General features: G+C 40.3%; 1 protein-coding gene and 1 long non-coding RNA gene across 3 annotated transcripts; one reads left to right on the top strand and one right to left on the bottom strand.

The window, feature by feature from the left end:
• Positions 1–6,833: 6,833 nt before the first annotated feature.
• LOC109479025 (peptidoglycan-recognition protein SC2-like) lies at positions 6,834–9,514 on the bottom strand. Its single transcript, XM_019780862.1, has 6 exons — positions 9,362–9,514; positions 8,188–8,351; positions 7,756–7,894; positions 7,511–7,601; positions 7,166–7,274; positions 6,834–6,870 (listed from the first exon to the last, which is right to left on the bottom strand). Exons 1-6 carry the CDS (start codon positions 9,504–9,506, stop codon positions 6,844–6,846), a joined length of 675 nt encoding a protein of 224 aa, XP_019636421.1. The 5' UTR covers positions 9,507–9,514; the 3' UTR covers positions 6,834–6,843.
• Positions 9,515–12,042: 2,528 nt separating this feature from the next.
• On the top strand, positions 12,043–17,240 carry LOC109479073. Of its 2 annotated transcripts, XR_002140773.1 has the most exons (5): positions 12,043–12,654; positions 13,386–13,472; positions 13,794–13,876; positions 15,041–15,132; positions 16,322–17,240. It is a non-coding gene; the product is annotated as an uncharacterized LOC109479073 (long non-coding RNA). The 2 variants fall into 2 exon arrangements; XR_002140772.1 differs by having other exon boundaries at positions 12,043–13,472.
• The last annotated feature ends 22 nt before the right edge of the window (positions 17,241–17,262 follow it).

Genomic DNA, 17,262 nt, shown 5'->3' with positions numbered 1-17,262 from the left:
CTGGAATCACCAAAAAGAACCCGAAGAGTAACTCTTACATATTATTGTTACTTCACAATAGGCATCACTATTATAGAACACGCGAAAGTGTAAAATATACAGCGAGATATTTATTTAAGTGTAAAATATACAATGAGACATTACTTTGACATAGGCATACTTTTGTTTGATTCGTCCGTTAGACAAGTTCAAATACAAAAATATACGTTCCGTTTTATCAAGTGTAATTATACGGCCACAGTTTAACTTAAAGTTCGGAACGGTTGCATTAACTATTCCGTATCCAATCATAATAAACTACAGTATTATAAAAATCGACTCCAGACGAAGTCATTTGACACCTGGGTGATTCAGGAGACCCAGTAGACCAGTTTTATCGAGAACTTTGTCGAAGTCAAACAACAATAAACGTCTAGAGAATTCAAATGCTACTGTTATGACATGGTTTTATGTCTTCTTACCATTTTAATAAGAATATTAATAATAATAGAATTGGGTTTATGACGTTCGGTATTGCTGGTTTTACTTTTTATGTAACTCAGCCTGGTGCGAAACGCGTTTACGCTATAACAAAGTATTTTCAGATTTCATAGGGACATGAGAAAAGGGAAATAATTTATAAATCATAGCGCGCATTGGAAAGATTTTACTGCTTCTGCGATTGTATAGAAGTGACACTTGTTGTGCAAGTGTATTTATTACTTTGTTATCTCTTGTCTATAGAATAGCGTTTTATGAAATGACATATGATAGTTCTGCGGTAAATTTGTGTGCTCAAACACTCAAACTCACACACACACACACACACACTCATACACACACACATGCATACACGCATCAGTCACACACTCACACACATGCATACACGCACACATGCATACACGCACAGTCACACACACATGCATACACGCACACACTCACACACACATACACACACAATCAAACACGCACGCACACACACACTCTCTCTCACTCTCACTCTCACTCTCACTCTCCCCCTCTCCTCTCTCTTTCTTTCTCTCTCTCCCCACTCTTTCTCTTTCTCTCTCTCTCTCTCTCTCTCTCTCTCTTAAAAGCTTTGTCTCCATCAAGACGTCCCCTCGATCTTGCGACGCAGAAGACAGCCATTGTCCAGCTGCCTTAATTCTATTACCATGGTTCCAGTGATGTATCTCTGACACATAACGTGTGCCCGGCTTCCCTTCAATATAAAGCCAGCCAGAGGGCCGTGTGACGCCGGGTCGGGATCGAACAACCCGTCCGGTTGGTCGTTCAACCATGCGACGTCAAATTGAAACAAAACAGGAGCCATGGTTTAACTTGTTTGCTCGGGGGAAAATCCGATACTTCGGTTCTGGGTTCCAGAATCGTCTATTGTGCTTGCTGATCGACTTCTGACCCTAATCTGCCGATCAAGCGTTAGACTCTTATGGTACAGCGCGGCTTTAGATTAGAGTGTTCTTTTGTTCAGGACCTTGCCTTATCCAAAACCATGCTTGGGGCAAACCTACGTTCTTAGATACGCGAAGACTATCCAGACCCGTGCCTGATCCTAACCCTAACACATTCAGGCATAGAACTATATTGTGTTGTATTATAATACTTAGTAAGCAGGTCAGAGACACTACTGGTTGTGTAAAAGAAAATCCCAATATCCAGCCCACTTGAAAGTCAATACTATTGAGTCTGAAGTGCTGCTTCTCGCTGTATGTAGCTAACGTTAAGAGGCGAGAAGCAGTACTCCAGTCAGAAGCTCTAAAGGGAGGTGTCTGATAGATATCGAAACGTAAGCAAGGTAAGAGACACTACTGGTTGTGTACAAGAAAATCCCAATATCCAGCCTACTTGAAAGTCAATATCTAGAGTACTGCTTCTCGCCGCTATATGTAGATAATGTAGAGGAGATTTAGAGCAGCAGAACTCCAGTCAGAAGCTCTGAGACCGAAATATAAGTAAGATAAGAGACACTTCAAGAAAATCTCAACATCCAGCCTAGTTGAAAGTCAAAACCAGTCGTCGTACTGCGACGAATTTGATGGAGAACATGCTTCTCCGCGGATATTTGAACTGGGCGCCCGCCAAACGCGTGTCCATCCAAAGACGCCGTAAATGAAGCGCTGTGAAGTTGAAGAAGTGGGTCAGCACACTGTGTCGATACCGCACCAAGACAATCGATAGACTCAGGCCCGGTACTGTCTTATTAATCATCACTATACCCTCCAATGACGTCAGAGCGCGGCGTTTTGGTAATGATTTTTTGGTTATGATCATTTGGAGGCAGAGTTATGACACAAGGCGGACTGACTGATGGGAAGTCTTATTGACGATTTGACAATGTGAGGTGCAAGTGTTGAATAGATGGTGTGTAAATATAGCGTCCGGCTTAGGTGTGGTGTTATCTGGTCTTATAGCTTATAATCTTCCACGTTTGTATCGAGAAGTAAAGACGTTAAATCAATGCCCATTGTAGCATAACTGAAGGTGGCAAGCGTACCGATTTCTAGGTTCCAAATCCCTCTGGGATATGCTGGGGGCTCTCAATAAGATGATCTAGAATTTCTGGGAATATTGGACAATAAAGGCCTTTGTTCGAAACCGATAACAAATATCCGATTTAGAACCGATCGCTCTCATTCTTTATATGCACAGGAAAACGTTTATAGATATGTATATGTATGGACATTGTATGTTCCAATCCACGTTTTTCACGTACGCCTTGCCTTGTTAAATGCTGTTGATGTTATTGACTCCCGATGTTGTATGTAATAACAGTTTTGTAGTGTTGAAGGTTATGTGGTGCCAGGTCACTAAAACATCATTGTCTGACATTGGCGGTGCATTATCTTAAAAGACGTACATAACCTACGTCTGTATAGTCCGCTATGATCTCCAAGTGTCAATTTCTCAATTTTGTGATTCACTTGTAAAGACTACAGTTCCCTCAGAACACGAACTTTGCACAGGAAAACGACGGTAAAAACTAGGGAAAGTCACAGGGCTGATAGTTCACTAAATAATCAACGATCATAGGTTATTATGTAGAACCTATTAGTGTCATAGCAGTCACCTTCAATACCTTAAACCATGGGTGCTAGGACCTCAGTAGATATTTGAATTACGCCAGCGGCGTCCCTCTCCCACCTATACAGAGCTTTTCATATAGACAAAGAAGCATGGGAATACTAGTAAATGTCTATATGGTATTTTTTATTGATCGTACACTCAAACAGAATACAGGACCTAGTGTTGGCGCACTCAAGTTAGGAAATTATTTTGGCACCACCACTAAATAGATAAATGCACACAATAAAGAAAATAAACATATACTTCAAAATATGTACAAAATTGAATAATTGAATTAAGCGCAGATATGCTGTTTATGATAGTGTATATCTTTATCAGAACTGATTCTTTTTCTCGTGCAATGGTATGGTCTTCCCGCTTCTTTGTAGTTCTTGGGCTCTTCTGTTGGTTTATGTAAAATTTGTGTTTGGATTTCGTCATAAAACATGTAGGTGTTTAAGTAATGTGTTCTGTCTATTCCCCTCCCTCACCATAATAGTTACAGAAGTAGAAAGGCTGTCCTTACTGTGAGGAATGTGTTTTATCGGCTGTCATTTTGCGGGTTCATTCTCTGGGCGATCTTTTACGTATGAGAAATGGTTTTAACTGTGGAATAGTTTCCCCTCTCATTGTTTACATTGATTTTAATATCTAAAATGCATGGTGGCCGGCCCGCTGGTCGTCTGTCATCATCAGTCAACTTGTGCTGGGGGAGAAAGAGGCCACTGTGAAGTTAGAGGGGCCTGCTAGAGGAAAGGGAGTGTGTTTTGGTGTTTTTGGTTCTTTTAGGGTTTTGGTTTGTGGACTGGCGAATTATAGGTAGTTTCTTCCGCGGTTTTGCAATTGAATTTACTTAGTATATACATGTGGATAGTTTGTATGGTGTTGCAGTTAAGTTTTGATACCAGTGGTATTACTTTAACACACATTTGTAAATGTTCAATGTAGGTAGTTAGGGGAAGGTCTTATAACAAAGCTACTCGTTACTGAACAGACTCGCCAGCTATGTTGTATTGAGGTCAAGGCAAAGGGGAAGCACAAAAAACGTAGACTGCCACAGGACTATAGTATACCCGGGTACCTCCGGTAAATATACGCACTGTTATAATATAGTTCATACTTCGACAAGTCTAGTCTAAATACCTGGTGAAAAAACACATGCACCAACGTTTAGCCTTAAGTTCTGTTCGGACAAACATCTCATATTAACATCTTTTGATATATACATACATGGCCACAAATGTCGATCACGTTTAAAGAACAAAAGTCAACACGGTGTATTTACATTAACCTCTTAAGGACGACAGAAGCTGAAGTGGCGTAAATGGTTTTCCTCATCTATTTCTGCTGACGACACATTCATTTGCTGCGCCCCATTATGAGATGCATCATTAAGAAAACCGGTCAAACTAATTAGTGCATGATTATCGAAAATCTCCGCTAATACATTGAGGATTACTCTATTTGGGAAACCACACCTGGGTATCTGCGAAATTAGGTCAAAGGGACAGTTCTGTGAGTAGCGCCACCAAACGACTTTGTTCGGAACTGCAGCTTGTGTTGTTGCAATTTGTTCGAGGGCAACGACCTCTTCCAAATAAGCGATGTAATAGGCACACGCGAATTGATTTATCTTTCTCGGATGCCATCACTTCTTAGAGAGATGTTAAAAAGTAGAACCTGTTCCTTTCGTCAGTGGTTAAAGAAATATTCAGCAGCGTTTGGATACCATAATACCGCTAAAATTAAAACCCTGAGACGAGTCAGGTCATCAGCACGGCAAATGTTACAATCATTACTATAACCACATTTACATGCAAGATTAATAAGGTACTATCGATTTAAGCTTATACTCAACACCTGAGCCCTCGTTGCAACCATCATCATCATATAATATAAAAGAAATATCACCACAAACAATGAAGGGATTCAGAAGAAGAGATACATATTTCAAGTATCTTCGTGGAACTTTTTTTTTCTTCGTGGAACTTAAAGATGGCATGAATGAAGACAATGAACTACAGCAGTTCCTGAAAATAGCAAAACGTGATAGGCATTATTCAACGATAACGATATCTAACAGTCCTAAGCTCATGAGCTTAAGACTATGCGTGTTGTCGCTAGAATTGAAATAGATCGCCAATGCTTAACCAAACATAGCCACACAGGAAGCGGTACACTCAGAGCTTGTAAAACCTGACCTATCAGTTCCTCTGGGCTATCTTTCACGTAGTACATGTTACACCGCATATAGGTCAGGTTGGGGATGTCCCAAATGGGAGTACTAGCATGTTAAGGCGCGGGTGAGAGATACAGTCATGAGATATTAAAGGGCATCATTATGGGATGGTGGGGTAGGGTCAGATAAACTATATATCATATTTTCCACAGTATATACATTCAGTTGTATCTGTATATATGCCAAGGTCGCGTAACCAACATGTTATCTCCCAGAGTTACCAGTCCTGTCGCTATTGATAATGCTTGTCGTATATTCCTTTTAACCAAAGTAAACCGCACTGCGTTTTGGTTAGCAATTATGCTTCCAACAGTATCAAACATGGAACCTTTCACCGATGGAATTAAGGTCTGTCACGCAGTGTATGTGATATTCATTATACGTAGCTTCAGTAAAAAGAAGGCTTCATTCATTGTATCCGCTGCCCTAAATGTTTAGATGTACCGGAAAATAAAAAAAGCACGAATCCAGGTCTCTCCGACGCTATCGTTGCGTTATTTCAAAACCTTGGGGTGTATAACACACTTTGTGGTATAATATACCGCTCTACAAGTCATACTATGTGATGACACGCGTATTTTCACAGACCAGCTAAGGTTTAAAGCACAACAGAAGATAGGAGGACTCTAGAATTACTCTACAAGATGAAGAAACAGGAATATTACGTTACCTCATAGCGATGTGATTCGTACCGGGGCCACCATGGCGTATATGACGTCATCGGTCACCCTGTCCGAAAACCACCCCCCATTCCCCCAAGTTTGGCACACATTAGGTCATCTGTTTGGGCGTGTGCGGTTTGAATTCTGTAAAGGAGGCATCCCTCCTATGGGTTTGTTCATTATCTACCAGTAAATAATTCTTGAAAGCCAATACTTAAAATGAGAAAACTCTCCCCTAAGCCTGTTTAAAAGGGATTATTCGTGATAGTGATATCTGATGTAAAGTCATTCCTGAAGGCAAATTGATTGCAAGTGATAAAACATTAACGTATGTTAACAGTGTATAAACATATATGTAACACATGATGCGTAATCTACTATAAGGTTCTACATGTTTTCAACTTCTCTGACAGCAATGGTAAATGTAGTATCTTACGTTTTTTGTTTTTAACAATCTATTATTCTAATAGAAATGTTAACATCTTATCAATGCATTCATATCTGTAAATCCGGTGTAACATATCAGAGTAAAAACGGGTTGTCCTTGTGACAGACAAGTGACCACAGGAATGGTATCCGATATGGTGAGAGACTGTGTGCGATATGGATTGGAGTGACGCCACGTTAAGCAACAGGTGCAGGTGCCTTAAACAACTCACTTACGCCTACTAGCGACCATTGACAAAACGTCAGCTATTTCTAAGTGCTTCTACGTTATCATGAGTACGACCAAAGTTTTAAAATGTGCAAGATATAAAAAGTCAGTTTTGTATGAAATCTATGTATGTACTCGTTAATTTCCTAACACGAAATGACAATCTTGAGAACTGTAAAAGAAGAATGGCCACCACAGCATCTAAGACGACATCGCCTGCATGATCACGTCGTGGTGTAGTTTCCTGGTTTCTGTAAGTAAGAAATACTTTAGTTATGCTTTTTCATTGACACAGTAAAGAGATACCCACTAGAAGAGATGACATACTACTAAAAGAAAACGTATAAAAGGCCCCCAAACAAGACTTTAATTGGAAGAATATCCTTAGGGACTACCATGAAAACATGGTAGAAATGTTGGCTAAAACTGCCTACTATTCGTCCAGTCCCGTCCAGTATAACTATACGATTTAGCACGTAGAGATATATTTCTATTTAACGTGAACTGTAACTGAACTGTTTCATACAGTTATGCAAAGTCTCGTACCCAGTGTTCCCACTCAGTGATGAGATTGTAGAACTCTTCCCCAGGGCAGGTTCTGGCGTCCAGAACTTGGCGATGGCCGTACAGCGTGTAGTTAGCCATCAACTTGTTCCTGTGAGAAACAACGTTTGTTTGTTTGTTTGTTTCTTCTATTTGCACATAATCAAAGAATGTAATAAAATGTACATATACAAAAGAAGAACAATATGTACAATATGCAAATTAGTACTAGGTACACCTTGTGCACGACAAGCTTACAAAAAGAGAAATTTGAAGAGTTAGTCACAAGTTTTTTTACTACTTGTAGATTTGTAAAGTTAGATGTGTATTTACAGTGTAATCACTTACCTCTGAACAGAAAGTTGAATCAGCATTTTCCCTGCAGTTATAGCCTCCTCTGAAGGCAGCGTGTCAGTAAAATTTCCCATGAAACAAATCCCTGTTCAGAAAAAAATAGGTTTTTGTTAAAGATCTTGCGTTTTTACGATGGTGACAGACGTCTGGTTCAGGTCATTGACCTTACTTGTTTGGAGAAGGAGAGGAAATGGAGCAAAAACAATATGTTTTCTTTCGGTAAACATGAAAACTGTTACCGATAGACCGTCCGTTCCAGTCAGGCCCCGCATGTGCCCCCCTGACGTCCCATCCCCGCCCCTCGAACACGTCTCCGTCCCCGCCAACCAGAAAGTTGTAGCCGATGTCGTCCCAACCCCGGCTGTCCATGTGGAAGTCCTGTCCATACAAACCACCGTTATCCACTCTACAATGAGAGTTTTTTTTATTGTGCACACATTAAAGCGATGTTATGTAAAATTTTGACTATTCTAAACAAAGTGGTTTTACACATTTTCTTGTGCTATAAGCCTACCTGGGTTCATAATGACATTTGGGGAGTAAAAGATCAACGTCGTTGCGCCGCAAAAACGAAAACGTGTTAGAAGCGCTTTTAAAGATACCCGGACGAACACCAAGTGACCTTGAGTAGTTTGTGTTCAGTTCGCGTTTTGAACAGGAGAGTTTCTTACCTGTATAAGTCGTACATGCTCCTCACAGTCGGATTTATTAAGGCACCCAAAGTCGTAGCTGTGGTGGATGATGACGTAGGGGACAGGTGACGTCACGTTAGCACGTGACCTCGGTGGCCTCGCACCCCATTCAGCTCGGCTGATGATGGTGATTTCAGAGTCACCTGACAAAAAATCTTCATTGATGATCTTTGTACTTTGTACGAATAATGTCCAGACTATGCTTGATGTACAAAATGACTAAAACTTGTGGACGTACCAACTACCAAGTGCCTAATACCAGACGAGTCGTTCGGTGTAATGTAGCCAGCTGCCGCTGCGCCGCGTGCCTGCGAAGCTGGTGTGTTACGCCGAAGGGCGGTTATACCGGCTGTACAGATACAGATACTCAACCAGTAACAATTATGTACTCGAACAGTAACGAAATTATGTCAACGTTTTGCAAGTAATTCTGTTACCTTCCTTATTTACCTTTACCAACCTGATGGAGCTTACTCAATAAAAGGGAAATTACTTTAGGCATGTATACATAAAACAACATAGCGCTCCATTGACATTTTGTATGCTAATGAATTAATTATTAACCAACGATAGAGCGTCTAAACTGTGTCAGGCCCAAGTTGACCTATTTCTGCCCTTGTCGTCGCCGGTTGTGGACACAGCCCTTACAGTTACACCTGTTTCTCTAAAAATTTAATCTCAGATCATACAATTTTCCTTATTTAACAGAAAAGAACAGACTAGCTTTAGATCAAATGCTAGTATTTGTTGTAAGGGAAACCAAAACGCTATAGCAACTAAAAATGAACTTATCTACACTGAAGACTTTCAGACATTGACTAACAAAGTATAAACACTGATACTCTTGTTTCTAGATCCGCCCCGTCCTTACTATGATACATGTACACTGGATATAAAGCACTTTGTACTTCTGTTCTCCATCCACCAGAAATTAGTTTCTTAAGTATAGCATTGTCGTTATTTCGATAAGTTTGGGAGGGCAGGGGCTCACAAAAGACTTTAAAAAGTATAAAAACTGACACCCGTTTTTAGAACCACCACATCCTTACTATGATACACTGGATATAAAGCAATTCATACTTTTGTTCTTCGTACACTTTCAAAAGTATAACGTTGTTGCTATGTCGATAAGTTAATAGGGGGAGGGGCTCACCATCTGCAGTCGTCGCCACAAAGTAAACAACGAGAACAACGCCCATCACCAGTAAAACAGAGACAACAGCTCCCAGTAGCACGTATCTGGTCATCCGTTTCTTGTGTCTTTCCGCCGTATGCAGCTTTTCGGCCTCCACATCCATGTTGCGTTGAAGTGCTTTGAACTCCTTCTAGTATGTATAAGGACGATGTGAACTGAGCGGCCTGACCGCAATAATGCACTAACAAGTATGCCCATGACAAATATTGACCCAAGATAGGTGTGTCGAGACCTTTGCTCATTACAATTACCAGTGTGACCTGTTTAGGTGAATGAAAAGAAAACATGGTCCAGCACTATGTATCTGTATAATTATTTATCAAGAACAATGTTTAAGGCAGATCAGTGAAAATTAGAGTTACAAGCTCAATGATTGTTCCTCTCCACGGAAATCATGAGTAGAAACAAGTAGTAGAGAGTCAGAAGAAGGGTTGCAGAGCCCAGTGTGCACCGGTAGAGGTCGCGGTTTTGCTGGTCAGTCTTTGTCTGGATCGCTAAAACTCTTAGAAGTAAGAGGCCCACAGCTCAGGTCAGCAATCAGGAACATTCTTGAGGCGGCAGAGAGAGTCTCAAGATGGCTGTGGTTCCGTCGGGGGAAACAAGCTACTTGGACACAAGTCGGGGACTGATCACCCCGGCTGGGTCGCCTGGAGGAGGGTGACCCAAAACACCCAATGATTCCAGGTACATCACTGACGATGTGTCCTTGTTTGTACTCACAAGTGTATTCTATCAATGAAGATTTCTATGTGTGTGCTGAAAGGAAATCAGAGTACAGTCGTCGGATCGCATTTTAACCTCTACTTTACGATAACATACATACAATACAAGCATACCTGTCCTTGGTGCTGAACGCCATCCACATACATACATACAATACAATTATGCCTGTCCTTGGTGCTGAACGCCATCCACATACATACAATACAAGCATGCCTGTCCTTGGTGCTGAACGCCATCCACATACATACTATACAAGCATACGTGGTGAACGCCATCCACATACGTACAATACAATCATGCCTGTCCTTGGTGCTGAACGCCTTCCACATACGCGTACCTACAAACAACCACCCTCATACCATACAGAAAATAAGCATTATGGAAACTTCTCTCCTCAGTAAGAAATAAACATGACATTTGGCGGCCTAGGATGGACATACAGTGACTTTTATGCTCACAGTGATTGTACCAACGTGCGTTTTGAACGCTACATAAACGAATCAGGGTAGTGGGACGAGCCATTAATTAAGAAAGTTAATTTTGAGGATCGACACTTGCTGTGGCAGACTTAATGTTGATAGCTCGTGGTCTTACACAGAAAACAAGTCCGAAATGTTGGTTGGAGAAACTTATTTTGAATGGTTCTTTGCCTGCTGGATGAAATAGTTACAGTATTATGATCAAGTTTGCATCCCCATGTAATCACACATGGTATGGTCTGTTCGACCAGGTGCATTGCAGCTGTGTGACGCACGTTGTCGTGCGGCGTGTTTTTGTGTGGGCTTTCTCCCCAACTTTTGGGGCAAATTTTCCGCTTTTTGTCAGCAAACTATCCATCCTACGTTGAATTTTACCCGTAGGAACGTTTCGAGAGTGAATTTATGCCGTTTTCTGGATGTTTGAGCGTGAAAATGAGCATTTGGTGACAGGGCGAATTCGGACAAGAAAATGGCGACTGACATGTCATGGCGTGGTGTTGGAACTCTCCTTCTTATGAGGTAAGACAACAGCTACTAAGTATCTCCCTGAATGCACATGTACATTGTATTTCCAACTAACCTGTGCCTTGTTTGTTCCGAGGTTAATTGCAAATTTTACGGTATTTTGTTGAATATTTGATGGAAATTTTCCGGCCTCCGAGTGTAGAAAAATATCACCTTCCTTCGGCACCCCGTCGAGTTTCTCAACACGTGGTTTTCGGTTTCGCCGCAGTCTTTCTTTTCGCTTGACCAATTTGCCAAGTACAATTTCCTCTTCGTGGTTGTCTCTGTACAATCAGCAAGCTTTTGTTTAGTTGTTGATGTTTGAAATGGCACTGTTGATAAAAGTTGCAATTGTATAACTTGACTGCAGCGCTACTTGATTGGAATAAAACAAACGCTACAGGACATGACTCGTGTTGACCAGTTTTCTGAAATACTTTATTCTCGTAAGATATCCATGTGAATTTTTACAAAAATACTTATATAGAATATACATACAGATTTTTCGGAAAATACTTATAATTTTATTATACAAAATACAGGCAGCCGACCAAAGGTCGGAACGCCGGCAGGCAGCCGCCCGCGAATCGGTTGGGCCGCCGACAGGCAGCCGCCCGCAAATTGGTTGGGCCGCCGCCGGGCAGTGCGCCACGGTCCTGTCGGCTACCCACTGGGCAGTAGGCCGCTGGCGGGCCGGGTACCGACAGAAACAAGGAGGAGAGGGACGAGAGAAGGAATAGAAGGGGAGGGAGGGAGAGAGAGAGAAGGGGAAGACGGGGAACAACTGACTCTAAACTGGTTATGCTTTGCATAGATTATAGATAGTTTGACTATGTGTTGATGTTGAAGTGGGAAAATTTTCTGTCAGTGCTGCTTTTTCTGATGCCTTCTCTCATCATTGCAGACAGCTGTCCAACATGGCATCATTGCCAACTCCGGCCTCCTGTCCTCTTGTCCAGGACAAGTGATTCAGAGAAGAGTGAAGAGCTTCTTGTCAAGAAGTTCCTGTACAGATACATGTTCTAGATACATGTAGTTTTGGTTGTCAAGTTGATTCTCTAAAAGTATGAAGAAATCATGTAAAGATGGCTACAATTAAGTTCAATCTCTGCCTAGATTCCGTGCTTGACATGTAGATTTGTGAATCTGGTAACATGTTTTAAGAGGATTGTACAAATTTATGTACAGGATGGCTTCAAGTGCCTGGAACAAGATGAAGTTCTTATGATGTATTGATGTATAGAATGCTTGTAAATGATGTACTATATAGAAGCTGTGTGTTAGTATTTTTTCTACTGTTAGTTTATGTTTGATATATTCCCTGTGTGTGTATATGTCAGAATGGACCACAGGAAGAATAGCTATAGTTCGTACACTAATTGTGGATGACCTAATAAAGTCAAGGAGGGGGTGATATTCTTTGAATTTTTACTGCTTTTTCTTACACCTTCTCTTGTCTTGTTGCAGGCAGCTGTCCCGCATAGCTTCATTGCCGACTACGGCCTCCTGTCCAGGCATGAGCAGAGTTTATTCCTGGGCAGCTAAGTTATGTACTGATTATATCTTCTTGTGATGTTTGCTTGTCAAAGTTGATTGTTGGCCAAAAGTCTGTTGTTTAAGATACTTTTATACTGTCAGCATCTTACCTTCCATTTAATGCTCTTGTGTGTAGATATGTGAACCTGCTTAAAGCAACATACAATTAGTAATGTTGTTTTTTTTATATTTTTCTCCAATAACTGTTCGTCAGTAAGAACATTTTGTAGGAAACATTGTGTTTTTTACAATTTTAGCAGACTGGTAAGATGTCCAGTTCTTTCATGCAGAATTCACAGTCTGTATCTGAACTAACGAACAAATCTTGGCATTGCACCCTCGTTCCTCCCCTAACATATATTCTACATGAAAGAACAGACTTACACATGGTGAAATGTATTAAATTTTGAATAATACTGGCTTTGTTTGGATGATCAGTTTCAATGCGGGTATTTTTTTGTTTTGGATAGATAGGAAAAAGTGTTCATGTAAGGATTACATTATCTGATTGTTGTTCTTCAAAGTTGATCGCAGTTAGCCGTAATGCTTGTTTGGTAGTTGATTGTGGTGTACTGTGGCACTAAATTGCTAATGGCTTGTGCAAAAGAGTGGAAGATTGATTTTCGTTGAAATTTTTTCACAATGACAGAATAAGAAGTCCAAATTGCATGCCGTGTTTGTGCCTGGTAGACATTTTTCTCTTGATGCCATTCCTTATATCTGATGTCTTTTTGTTGCAGACAATTGACTCCAGCCTGCTGTCCAGACCAGGTGATGCGGAGAAGAGTGGAGAGTTTGTTGCAAGGAAGATTCATTGAGTTTAAAGGGTAAGTTGTTCCCACTGTACCTTTCCTTGGTGCTGAACTCCTGGTTATACTAACGAATGTCCTTGTTTTTTTTTAAAGTCAGGAACCATGTGGGAAATTAAATTTGTGCAGCCCATCCAAAGTTGGTAAAATTTGTGTAATGTGTCATTTCCTGATCCAGCTGCTATGTGTGTGTGTTGGGGGGGGGAGTCCGTGACATCCACTAGGATTATGGTGTTCTGAAATCATACATGTACTAGAGATCTTTCATTGTTATACTTAGGACAAATTTTATATCAGTGCTGCTATTTCTTATACCTTATCTGGATTGTCTTGTTGCAGGCAGCTGTCCAACATGGCATTGCAACTGACTCCAGCCTCCTGTCCAGACATGAGCAGATGAGAGTTTATTCCTGGGCAGCTAAGTTATGTACTGTTTATATCTTCTTGTGATGTTTGCTTTTCAAAGTTGATTGTATGGCCAAAAGTCTGTTGTTTAAGATACTTTTAATTACTGTCAGCATTTTACCTTCCATTTAATGCTCTTGTGTGTAGATTTGTGAACCTGCTCAAAGCAACATACACTTAGTAATGTTGTTTTTGATATATTTTTCTCCAAAAACTGTTCGTTAGTTATTTGAGACTATTAGTCAAACATTTTGTAGGAAACATTGTTTTTTAGCAGACTGGTAAGATGTCCAGTTCTTTCATGCAGAATTCACAGTCTGTATCTGAACTAACTAACAAATGTTGGCATTGAACCCTCGTTCCTTCTCTAACACACATACTACATGAAAGAACAGACTCTTGTGTGGTGAAATGTATTAAATTTTTAATAATACTGGATTCGTTTGGATTATCAGTTTCAATGAGGGACTTTGTCGTTGGTCGTTTTGGATAGATAGGAAGACGTGTTCAACTTGTAAGTTGTTCATGTAAGGATTACATCTTCTGATTGTTGTTCGAGTGACGACCGTAATGCTTGTTTGATATTTTTGATTGTGCACTGTGGTGCTAAATTGCTAAGGCCACACCGCCTTAATTTTATGGATGACATCCGCGCGCGCATTGATTTTCGCCTGTTCTCAAAAAAACAAAAAAAAGATCACGTCCATCGACTCTGGCCTCTGGCTCTGGCCAGGCTCTAGGCCTGGGTAGTACATTGTAGTTAGCGACAATACGGAGCCAGGCACCCAGGCTACCGAATTGAGACCTCAGTACATACGTACAGTGCCGATTCATACATTCCGCAAAAAGCCAGCAGGTGCCGGCTTGACGTATACGTCGCTAAGTACTGCCACAAATTCACAATACCTGCTTTGTATTCTTGTGGTTTTAGTAACATTTTTATTTTTGGCCGGAATTTTTTTATTCGCCCGCGCGCACTAGTCTGGGGGTCTTCAGAGGATGTCATCCATAAAATTAAGACGGTGTGGCCTAATGGCTTGTGTAAAAGAGTGGAAGATTGATTTTCGTTGAAATTTTTTCACAATGACAGAATAAGAAGTCCAAATTGCATGCTGTGTTTGTGCCTGGTAGACATTTTTATCTTGATGCCTTTTCTTATACCTTCTGTCTTTTTGTTGCAGACAGCTGTTGAACATGGCATAGCTGCGTGTTCTGACTCCAGCCTCCTGTCCAGACCAGGTGATGCGCAGAAGACATTCATTGAGTTTAAAAGGTAAGTTGTTCATTGTACAGATAACAATGGGTTCGTGTGGCACAATGGCAGCATGCGCGACTCGGAATCAACAGGTCCCGGGTTCGAGTCCTGACATGCCACCGATCTTGTGCCCTAGGGAAAGGCACTTTACATGACTTTTCACACTAGACTCAAGTGAAAATTAGTATTGTCTGTGCTGTATTCGTTTCTATGTGCGAGACACAATACCAGCAACAGCTGCCTCTGTTTCCGCGTGTATTGCACTGTTGCAATTTTTTTTTTAAATCAAACAACTTGTTCTTAACCTGTAATTTGCTTTTCAAAGTATGTAGGCCGAATTCTGTTGTTGAAGATGTCTAAAAGCACCTTAAATGTGCTTCTTACCTCTGGCTTAACGATTGGTTTATGGAGTTGAGAATTTGAGTGCTTAGAGCACATTTCAAGCTGCCTCACGATCATACATTTCACCCTGATACTGGACATAAATGCACACTCTGTGTTACTAGTGGCAAACGCTGTGAGACCTTTAAGTTGTACCTTTAAGTGTAAACTTAGTAAATATGGTACGCTAGTCAGTCTGTCCTAACTTGGTACGATTTTGTAGTCTTGCTGTCTTCAGAAGTTGGTGAATTTCAGCTTTCTTTTATTCGGTAAAAATGTGATTGTGTGTATTTTTGGTCTGACGTGAGGAGTTCTGTATTGAAGACAGTCCAGTCAATGTATCTTGAGTCAGATGTTCTTATGTATGTGGGACTTGAGTGACTTATTAGCAAATGTCGTATGTTTCTGGGCATGAGTTGCTGCTATGATGAAATACAATATTCTTGGTGAAATTGTGTTTTTCGACCAAGCGTTAATGATTAATAGATGTATGGAACTTTAATTTGCATGCAAATAACATTTCTATGCAATGACTGTTTATTGACTAGCAAATTCAGTGGCAACAAACATGGTGTAGTTATAATGCATGATAAGATCAGTAAAGAATGCATGCAAATTTATGGCACACCCCTGTTAGTTGAAAACCCTCCAGCTTAGTTCTGTACATTTTGTTGAAAGCACAGACGGTGTCTGCAGCACATTTTGCAGTAGACATACTTCAGCTGATACATCTGTTAAGTTAATGTGAAGCAAACTTTACTATGATGGCAGATATAATTGTTTGTCTTTGTATATTTCTGTTTAGTAATTGTTGTTGTTCTTCCAGGCACAGTGAAGATCGGAGGCACTCCTGGACTGGCAGGATTGACTGCAGAAGTCAGCGACAAACAACAGGAAGCTTGTATTTAAAATAATGGCGTAGACACTGACAGGGTATATTGAGTTGAAAGTAGGAATAGTCTGACTTAATGTTGACTTTGTGAAGGTTTTGTTTATGGGAAATTTTGTTGTAATGTTGGATGATTGTTAAACCGATAGTCACTGTTTCTCGTATACCTCATAATGTTTGTATGACACCTAAATGATTAGTATTTGATTAGTATATTGCTCGCATGGTTGTGTGAAAAATTATACTGACAGTCTGTATAACCATTGTATCATTTTGTGACATGTCATTGCGCTTGTTTTTTGTAGACAATTGATAGTATTGACTATTGTGTAACTGGATGTATTACTGTTCTATACTGATGTAGATATTGCACGCTGAAACTGTATGTATCTGATGTATTGTATTGCTCATGTTTTATGAATGCATCTGAAGTGAAGAAAAAGAAAGAAAAGTCAATAGACTAGGCTGGTACAGAATAAGTTATCTGTTCACAGGAGTAGGTATAAGTGAAGAAGCCATTTTGTCCTGTTATATGAAAGTACATTTTCAAAAAAGGAAGTTGAAAGAAGAATTTTGGACATTCCTGTGAACACTACTTAGTACCAGCGTAGTTCATGTTGAAGTTTGTGTGTGTTTCTTTATTCAACTTCTCTAAACTTTAGAGTCAATTTCACATTCCTATGTCCTAAGGGATTTTGAATGTTGAGAAGTTTATCCGGCTATTGAAAAGTTGACTAGTTTTGTGGAATTGACTTTTATTTGAAGTCTTTACTTTCTATTTACTGCCTCTTATTTCTCAGTGTGCACTTAGAGTTAGAATGAAAGCATAAATGGACTAGGCTGGTACAACGTTGCTGTTTACTAGGAATGGGTAGAAG

The sequence above is a fragment of the Branchiostoma belcheri genome, unplaced genomic scaffold, assembly GCF_001625305.1.
Source record: "Branchiostoma belcheri isolate BF01 breed outbred unplaced genomic scaffold, Haploidv18h27 scaffold46, whole genome shotgun sequence".
Classification (NCBI taxonomy): domain Eukaryota; kingdom Metazoa; phylum Chordata; class Leptocardii; order Amphioxiformes; family Branchiostomatidae; genus Branchiostoma; species Branchiostoma belcheri.
Note: the sequence above shows the minus strand (reverse complement) of the source record. Positions and strands in the feature narration are given on the sequence as shown.

What these genes read in the sequence shown, in the direction of transcription:
- LOC109479025 (XM_019780862.1), bottom strand. Translation starts at nt 9,506, where the DNA reads ATGGATGTGGAGGCCGAAAAGCTGCATACGGCGGAAAGACACAAGAAA. An exon ending in TGTGGCGACGACTGCAGATG is followed by an intron (nt 8,352 to 9,361) that starts GTGAGCCCCTCC and finishes ATTTTTTGTCAG; the next exon opens with GTGACTCTGAAATCACCATC. An exon ending in ATTCAACTTTCTGTTCAGAG is followed by an intron (nt 7,275 to 7,510) that starts GTAAGTGATTAC and finishes TGTTTCTCACAG; the next exon opens with GAACAAGTTGATGGCTAACT.